This window comes from Harpegnathos saltator, unplaced genomic scaffold, assembly GCF_003227715.2.
Source record: "Harpegnathos saltator strain DR-91 unplaced genomic scaffold, Hsal_v8.6 scaffold33, whole genome shotgun sequence".
Lineage (NCBI taxonomy): Eukaryota > Metazoa > Arthropoda > Insecta > Hymenoptera > Formicidae > Harpegnathos > Harpegnathos saltator.
The window spans coordinates 262,933-272,600 of NW_020230128.1; the positions used below are offsets into that span (position 1 = coordinate 262,933).

Here is a 9,668-nt window from a genome sequence, read left to right on the forward strand (position 1 = left end):
AGACAGGCGCACGCCGGAGCTTGCCGCAACCGGACCTGCGCCTGTCTTCTGATTGGTCACCGCAGCATTTGCATGCTAGAGCTCTACCGCTTTGTTCTGCTGAACACAGCCATGTTTATCGTGACAGAGGTTACATGTTCGTTTCTTCATATATTGCGTTCGTTTCGATGTTAAAATGTCAAAAATGAGTTCAAAGGACAAAGACAATAAAACGTTGCATGATAAACTGAAACAATTCTTTCGCATTAATAAAGGTTTAAATGAATCTTATTTTACGTGAATTTATACACTTTGAATGCTTATGTCAAGTGTCTTTTGTGCAATATTAACTAGCCGTATATGTGTTTACAGGAAATTACAGGAACCGCGAAGACGTTACATTGACTCATGATATCGAGAGAGATATTAGTCCCGATAGTCCTGTACATCATCGTACGAAAGCGATTAAAGAGCTTTGTGATGCAGTTCTTAATCAACAGTGGGAAGATGTATGTCCTTGTACAGATAATTGTATCGTGTTATTTTCATACACGTTTTGTGTGTAACTTTCAACTTCTCCTGTGCTGATAGAGAGCAGCGGAACGTTTATGGAGTTTAGTTCAAGATTTATTAGGGAAAGATGTCCCACGTGAACATAGGCATTTGACGTTAAATTTTTTAAGATGCCTCGTACAGGGACAATATTCGAAACTTTCGTCGTTGATGCGTGTAAAATTTTTTATGGTGGTAAAGGAATATGATGTACCAGAAGATATTGGTCCTAGGTATTGTATTAATACCCAACAGATTTATTTAATATTTTCTTGTCTACAGCTACATGAATATTTTAGGTTGGAATTGTTACAAACATTAACGGAACATGGTAAAGATATTTTACATTTGGAAGAACGAATGGGTCCTTTTTTGCTTGAATGGATGCCTACAGTAACAGCAGGTGATGGAAAAAGAGGAGCTGAATTTTTGTCACTTCTAGTAAATGTAATCAAATTTAACTCTGCTTATATTGACGAAGACATTGTATCTGGTTTGGTTCAGTAAGTATTTTTGACTTTGTGCTTTATCTCCTATTATTATAAATCATATTGCACAGTATATAATTGTAATTATTTTTTTAGGTATATTTCTCATTTGTGTTACTATAGTAATAGTACCGAAGTTGTTTCTGGATGCTTGGAAGCTCTTGATGCAATTATGTGTTATAGTAATTTGCAATCTGACTCATTGCAAACATTCGTCATAGCTTTATGTAGAAGTGTAAATGTTGAGACTTATTGTCAAACAAGTTGGAAGGTATGACAATTACTTAAAATATCTAAAAAATTTTATTTACTTTTTTTTACATTTATTTTTAAATTTTGAATGAGAATATCTAACAGATGCAGATAGTGCATGTACGATTTTACAGTGATTTGTTTGTATCTTTACTGGAAAAAAAATAGTTTTTTTTTCTTTCTGTGTGTCGACACAGTCAATATATTATAATATTTGTAAGTAGAGATTGTTATGTGGTAAAAGAGCAGGAGAAGAGGATTGTCGTAATAGTAGATATTGTAATATGTTTATAGATTATGCGAAATTTATTAGGAACGCATATGGGTCATTGTGCTTTGTATACAATGTGTCGGCTACTACAAGACGTAAATTTTCAACGTGATGTTCGTTTACTTCGGGGCGCAGTATTTTATGTAAACATGGGTCTTTGGGGTACACATAGAATACCAAAGTTAGAATGTACACCAGCGTCTGTTTTACCCTCATTCTATCAAGTATGTATCGAAGTAAAGTTGTTGATTTGTCTCAGTGTAATGTTAATATTTGATGAAACAAAACGTTATATCGATTGACAGGCATTACAATGCAATCATCCGATTGTTATGTATGAGGTCACTCTATCGATACAAAGATTGGTAAATAAATATGGTAATGAATTGTGGGATCCTACATGGAGTATTATTCTTGATATTGTGGAAGAAGTGATCGCTCACACTGGTAAAATTTGTGAGATGTGTTACGTTGGAGAAACCAAGTCGACGTTTGCAATATTCTAACTAATGTCTTTTTGTGTACTATTGCAGAAACCAGTAATCAGCCAGCGACCAAACAGGTTTCTACGAGTTTACATGAAACAATCACCAATATCGAAAATTTGCTCGATACAAACAATTATAATGGCTGCATTCAACGTTTCTATGATCTTGTCGAACGTTGTAGCGATACTCGACCTGTAAGTAGACAAGCCTTTTCAGCGCATTTGTTAACATACTTTTGTCAGTAATTTTTATTCTTAGGAGGGATCCGTGTTAAAATTAATCGAATACCGGACTTGTACGATAAGCCCTACGTATTATCAATGGCAGGCCAAGTTAGGATCTTTGGTGGAACGTTACTACAAGATTGAAACGCGTACGACCATTAGAATGAAAGTTCTCGATGTATTGATAAACGTTATTCAAGTTAACCGGTATTACACTCTTCTTTAATTGAATAATTTGCGCATACTCGAAAACGAAAACTCTTGTATATCTGTACATATATTTACGACATTTGCGTTTTCAGGTTCAGGTACGAAGACGAACTTATCGAGCGAATAGTTGTACCATATACTCAACACGTGGATGTGGATCCTGATATTACAATACGCAACGCCACGGCAAACTTACTAGTGGACCTTTGCCTAGAATGTGACACTAAACTTTGTTTGGAACTTTTAGACATACTGGAGAAAGTATGTAAATGAGAAGATACAATAGTGCGTATTCTTTTATGTAGGAATATTTCCTCAATGCGATTATTTTCTTTAGATAATCAATAAGCCTTTTACATCGGATACTCCAGTCTCTACGGATGCTGACGTAAAGGATGTAAAAACAGCAATTGTTGGAATTATAAAGATATTTACCTCGAAAATTTATCGTTTGCCGTCAAGTCATGCGATTTGTGCTTACAAAATTTTAGTGAATCATCTTGAACAACATTACAAAGATCCCTCTGTTTTCCATGATGTATCAACGATACGTTATTTGGTAATTATCAAAAACATTCAAATTATATATTTGATGGTTGTGTATTGTGTGCAGCTGGTGTGATGTTTAACAATTATAGATCTTTGAGAGCTTCTTAAAAATCAGAGCGAACTCTCTGTATCATCTTGGTATATTGGATGTATCGAATGGTGTCGTAATGCGATTCAGTCCGTATCTTGTTTTGGAACATTCTACGACTGAACGTATAAATAATGCAAGCGGAGGTAACAGCCCTCCACCGGCCAGCCCGGCACCGTTACAACATTTATCTTGTCACGTTACTCCTATGTCTCTGACTCACGCGTGGAAAGCTGTAATTTCATGCATCAAACAAGAAAAAGGTAGAGCTTTCGTTGCTTATTGATGATTCTATTAAATTTTGGAGGAAAAATAAGATATTAGGATATGATAATGAAGTCCTCATTCGTTACAAGTGTCTTACATTTCGACAGATTGGAAAGTTTTACATCTTATATTGAAGGAACTGCCTCAGGTAATGCAGAATAGAGCGCTCATGTTATCTCGTCATAGTAACGACATCGATATCTTTGCGGCAGCTTTATGTTCTATGGTTGGTATACTCGCACTTTTCTCGCGGATACCATATCCTTATTATTTACTAATTTCGCCGAATTAAATTTTAGGTGAGTGACAAGAGTCTGCGTTTACCCGAGTCGCTTTACAATGTACCACCAAAGTTTACGCTCTCTGAATTTCGGGTTTATGTATTTCCGGTACTAGCGTCTCTGTCGTCATATCATGCACATTTGGAACCTAATTTGCAACAACGCTTAATCAAATGTCTAGAGGTATGAGGATGCATACGCGCGTAATAAACATTCGTCTGGAAAATTCACTCAAGATTCGTGAGTGAGTTTATAATGATTTTGTTAATTTTTAGGTTGGTCTAACGGCGAAGTGCGCGAGTCAATGTGTAACTAGTCTTACAATTTGCACATTGGAAATGCGCGATGCGATGAACAAACTTTTGACTGAAGTGCTTTTAAATTTATCAAAGATCTCCGCAACTGTTTACATTGCCATACCTATTTTAGAGTTTTTATCAAGTAAGTATCGTACGGTATCTAAGGTATTCGATTGATATCTTCTCCACTAACAAATGACAGAGTAAATCTCTTTGTTCTAGCTCTAACAAGACTCCCAAAAGTCTTCGCCAGCTTTATCGGTGATCAATACATGTCCGTATTCGCAATATTATTGCCATACACGAATCCTTTCAAATATAATCATTATACAGTGTCTTTGGCACATCATGTAATAGCGGTGTGGTTTCTAAAATGTCGACTTTCGTTTCGAAGAGATTTTGTTAAATTTATTATCACAGTATGTACACGTATTTTCTACTGAGACTCGATACAGCAATTTCGCAAAATGTTGAATGAAATTATATAAAAGATTACTATATCCATATTTTCTTTTTCTTTAAAAAAAAAAATAGGGATTGAATACAAATGTGATAGTTCCTTTTGAAGAAGGACACCTTATGAAATCTGACTTTAGTGCCATTAATGAAGATTCCTCAAATAGGAAACGTAGCTCCAGCTTAACTGAACAAGTAAATAATCGATATATCGTAATGCTTATAAAAACACTCTTATGTCTTATCATATACTTCTTACCATGCGTGTACGTGAGTGTGTGTGTGTGTGTGTGTGCGTGTGTGCGTGTGTGTGTGTGTGTGTATAAAACATGTAATTAATATAAATTGAACGTACATTTCCTTGTGTTTGTTGTACGTGTATGCGTATTTATATGTATGTATATATGGATGTGCAGGGTAGTAGAGGACGAAGAGAAAGACCGATAATGTCCAATCGAATGATAGGAGAAAGTAGAGCTTTAGATTTAAAACCTCCTATTGACGAAGCTTTAATGAAATTTCATATTGAGCTTACCGAAACTTGCATTGACTTAATGGCTCGTTATACATTTTCAAATTTTTCTGCTCGACCTAAGAGGTAATGCTTCTATATTTAACGTATTTAGAATTGAGAGACTATGAAGAAAAATATATTGATCTTTTTTATGTTGTAACAGATTACCAGCTGCCGATTTTCTCCTTAAAGAAGGCCAGTCGATGACTTGGATTCTTGGTAATAGGCTTATTACAGTAACGACAAGTGGTTGTAGTAACAAAGCTATGCGTGGTGGACTTTGTGATAATTGTTGGATAGCGTGTAAGCCTGGGTTTCTACTACTGGATCAGACGAAAACTTCTCAATCAAATTTGCAACGTACTTCGAGTCTTGAGGTATTTTGTATATGCGTGCGCGCGCGCACATGTGTGAGATTTTTTGCAATTATAATTGCACAATATGTATCAAGAAAAATGTAATACATTCCAAGTATATGTATAAGAAATAACATTGATAGACGTCAAAAGAAGACAAGTTATCGAGACAATCCTCTGGTGGACATGGAAGTTCAAACGCAAATACTGCTGCAAACTCTCCTACGGAAGAATCTAAAAAATCCACGGAAGATTCGGATAACATAAAGAAAGACTTTCTTACGGAGGTTACGAAAATTGATAAGGATCAGGTTGAACAGTCCAAATTAGGGCAGATATTGAATAGCAACAAACAAGATGGACATGTACTTTGTGCTTGCTGGTGTCAAGGATGGGCTGAGATATATGTTCGTAGACCTACAGGCGATATGTCTTGGATTATGAGAATTCAGAATTCTACACAGTTTGAGACTCCTATGGATTTTCCCGTACATGATATTATGGCTCTGTATATGCCAAACCAAGATGCAGTAGCGAATAAGCAACAAGAAACTGCTACAGAATTTTCCGGTGATGAAACAGAGGTTATTGATTTTTAATATAAATTTCATGTGACTTGAAAAAAGAAAAGGAAAAAAATGTTTATATTATTCGCTTGTTGCAGGATGTACCAAATAAAATTAATAATCAGTCGTTGATTGAGCATAATGTAAAATCAACAATGTCTTCTTCCACATCATCAGGTCCTATCGCGATACCTGGTTCACCAGTGCGACCTAGTCCATCTCGGCAAAGTTCAAGAGATAGTTTAGAAAGTTTGGAGGAAGGTGAAGAAGGTGCGTGGAGATATGCGCGCGCGAGATACAATACATACAGTCTTGTTTATGAATTATTTGCTCAAAATAATAAATTTCTAAATGAATAAAAATTGTTCGCAGACACACGACGCTCCAGAAATCCGGTCCGCCGATCAAATTCCAGTCCAGAAATGAGCGCTAATTGGAAAAACCCATTTTTGAACAAAGAAAAGTTGAATATGCAGCAACAAGCCGATAAGGATCTTGCTTCTTCAGATTTGGAAGTTAAGTTAGATGCAGAACTGAAGAAACATTCCAAGAATATTTATACGAAAGATATGAGGTATATCTCTATTAGAGAAAACTTTTAACATCAGTGTTGTCTTCTGATTTTCTTCATCCATCAAATGCCGTTAAACTATAACATTTATACGTCGTACGTTTTATTTAACGGATAGAGTCAGCTGCGAAGCTATACCGGAAGAAATATTTGGCATGGGAACAACTCCACCTTCCTCGGAGAATATTGGAGATCATCCGACTGCGCTACGTTCACAACGTTCCTATCCAGGGGCAACGCAAATATCTCAGACTCTTTCGTCGACTACCAGCAGTACTGTACCACCATCTCCTACAACTGTACAGGTAGATGGCACGCATACATGTTAAGAAAATATAAATCGTAAAAGTTGTCGCTTTAATATGTTATCTCAATTATCTTAGGCGCCGGAAAGTTATTTAGGAATACAAACGCGCTCCACGCAAGTACAGTCGTCTGGTATAATAAAAGCACCGCAATCACCTACTCAAATTTATTCTCGGTTATCTAATCTCGATTATAACCAGAAGCAGGTACCACTGACTGTTGAGAGTAAACCACCTATTGGACGAAGTCATTTTTCAGATAAGGTATGTATCAATAATATTGAAACATGACTGTGGCTGTTTTGTTTATTCTTTTTTTAATTATATATCGATTATAATTGGTTATTATATTTCTAACAGAAAGATGAGAGGCCCGATCCGTCGACATTGCCTCCTTTACCGATATCTTTTCGCGATAGGGGCCATACGATATCGGTTATGAGTCCAGTGAAAAAATCACGAGGAGAATGGGATAATATGCGACGAGGCAATTCTCCTCGAGTGAAAGATCCTCCGCGCACAGGCATTAATCCAAGGTATGACGATATAATATATAACACTGTTGCGTATATTAAATCTGTCTCTTAAAGTGACTTTTCTCATTTACCTTTTTTTGTTTCCTCTTCTTTCTTTTTTTTTTTTTTTTAATAAGAACTTTCTCACTAGTAATATCATATATCATCATATTGCAGTTTTGTATTTCTCCAACTTTATCATGCAGCGCATTTTGGCATTACCACGGAGAAACCTTTACTGGTTCCGCAAACAACAGCCATACAACGTGTAGTGACAAATCTAGATAGGATTCAACCATATGAGACTCACAAAATTGGAGTACTCTATGTTGGGCCTGGACAAGCATCGAATGAAACTGAAATTTTGGCGAACCAGCATGGTTCTCTTCGTTACACTGAGTTTTTGAAACGTTTAGGCACGTTAGTCCGACTGAAGGATGTCGATGAGAATGTATTTTTAGGTGGATTAGATCGTAATGGTGAGAATGGAGATTTCGCATATATTTGGCAAGATGATGTTACACAGGTTTGTAAACATCAAGATATGTTGCGTAAGATTAATTAATTTGATTTTCTCTCTTTGAATGTTTGATTAAGTTAAATCAAGTAAATGATAATTATTTCATTTAAAACACAATATATGCGTGCATACGTTCACATGCACATATCATGAACACCACCCTCTCACTTTAAAATTGAAAATTTTTCAGGTAGCTTTCCACGTCGCAACATTAATGCCAACAAAAGTGAGCGATCCAAAATGTACATCTAAGAAAACACATATTGGTAATAATTATGTAACGCTTGTGTACAATGAATCAGATGAACCGTATAATATACAGACAGTTAAGGTGTGTATGTATGTAGATCTGAGTGCATAAAATGTATTTTTACAGATTTTATTATGATTCATATCTTGATTTATCTTTGTGCGCTTCATTTCAGGGTCAATTTAATTACGCTTGTGTTGTAATACAACCTTTAGATCATGGTACTAATCAACTTACTGTACAAGCCCGAGAAGAATTAGCCGAGCATATTGGTCATAGCGAGCCTAAGATAATTTCGGATCAGAATTTGGCCATACTGTCACGGCAACTTGCTCTACATGCTAATGTGAGTATTTCACAAGAGCTTTTATAAAAGAAAATGAGGACATAGTATAAATGTAATTTACTTACCACAGCTTGCCTCGATGGTTTGTTCGTCTTTGAAGCAAAATAGTCACAATCCCTATGCGTCTAATTGGTTGGAACGTTTGCGACATATTAAACGACTAAGGAACAGAGTGTTGAAAGAAACTGTTAATAACAATCCAGATACTACCACGGACGAACTATCACCAAGAGCTAATAAACGGGTTTACATGGACGACTTTACAGAATATACAACATAATTTTGTCATGTACAGGATGAGAGAGAGAGAGAGATAACTGTACGACGTAAATGATGGATGAAAATTATTGAATTAGATATTGAAACATTCAATACATATAAAAGTATAGGGTTTAAAGTAGACCTAGGATTGAAATAAACCTATACAGTTTAAGCTCTATTTAGTAAGCATAAAAATAAAAAGAAAAAAAGATATTGTATACATCCTTGCAATGTATCCCAAAAAGATTTATAAATCCTCTTCAACAGATTACAGGTTTATATCAAAACTTCACCGAATGAAAGATAAAACTTGATGTATTGTTTATATGGTTTTACACAGTGATTATATATTTGTCAATCAAATATTAGTTTATTTGAAAAAATTATATTTTTGAAAATGCAAGAATCATTTCATATATAAATAATATATTTAAATATTGTAGTAATTATTGCTGCGTTCCGATACTCACTGCTAGTACCGAAAGTCTATACAGTCCACATTATATATACTGGCAGTGAATACCAAACGCAGTTTATATAAAAGTACTTTGTATTAGATTAATCAATTATTACAAGTTCATAACAAATTGAATTGATATTTGATTTAATACTACATTCATTTTGGACTTGTTTCCAACGTTTTATGAATATTCCTGAGTTTTAGGTTGTTCTTTCTACTGAAGAAATAAACTGGAATATTCACGAAACGTTAGAAATAAATTTAAGATATGTGTAGCACTCGCTTCTCTAATGTGGAAGTTGAATCAAATATTTCTATCTACTATGGAAGCCTAAAGGCTCGTCTACATTAGCTGTAAGAGTAAGGCTGTAAGGTTGCAAGACGCGAAATGAAATATTTTCATTCGCTGACAGCTTACGTTACAGCCTTACAGCCTTACTCTTACAGCTATTGTAGACGAGCCTTAAAATATCGAATCAAATTTAATGGCTATCATCACAGCGGCCGAACCCTTATGCGGGGTTTACAATAGAAGTTGTAAAGTTACAAGAAAATTAACCAATCACAGTCGATTTTCTTTGTGGTCGAAGAATAATCAAT

The 9,668-nt window shown here is 35.3% G+C and overlaps 1 protein-coding gene across 1 annotated transcript; it reads left to right on the forward strand.

Moving 5' to 3' along the window:
• Positions 1 to 175: 175 nt before the first annotated feature.
• gig (TSC complex subunit tuberin) lies at positions 176 to 8,874 on the forward strand. Its single transcript, XM_011149526.3, has 29 exons — positions 176 to 254; positions 352 to 488; positions 571 to 764; positions 831 to 1,034; positions 1,116 to 1,290; positions 1,566 to 1,766; positions 1,848 to 1,989; positions 2,076 to 2,224; positions 2,289 to 2,461; positions 2,557 to 2,725; positions 2,802 to 3,023; positions 3,103 to 3,364; positions 3,476 to 3,594; positions 3,668 to 3,832; positions 3,925 to 4,090; positions 4,171 to 4,367; positions 4,483 to 4,599; positions 4,821 to 5,002; positions 5,082 to 5,295; positions 5,418 to 5,858; positions 5,939 to 6,110; positions 6,213 to 6,414; positions 6,530 to 6,716; positions 6,795 to 6,980; positions 7,077 to 7,252; positions 7,409 to 7,757; positions 7,942 to 8,082; positions 8,177 to 8,347; positions 8,418 to 8,874. Exons 1-29 carry the CDS (start codon positions 176 to 178, stop codon positions 8,625 to 8,627), a joined length of 5,502 nt encoding a protein of 1,833 aa, XP_011147828.2. The 3' UTR covers positions 8,628 to 8,874.
• The last annotated feature ends 794 nt before the right edge of the window (positions 8,875 to 9,668 follow it).

Coding starts and splice junctions, on each gene's coding strand:
- gig (XM_011149526.3), top strand. CDS start 176: ATGTCAAAAATGAGTTCAAAGGACAAAGACAATAAAACGTTGCATGAT. Junction 3,024..3,102: donor TATCAACGATACGTTATTTG/GTAATTATCAAA, acceptor TAACAATTATAG/ATCTTTGAGAGCTTCTTAAA. Junction 4,600..4,820: donor GCTCCAGCTTAACTGAACAA/GTAAATAATCGA, acceptor ATGGATGTGCAG/GGTAGTAGAGGACGAAGAGA.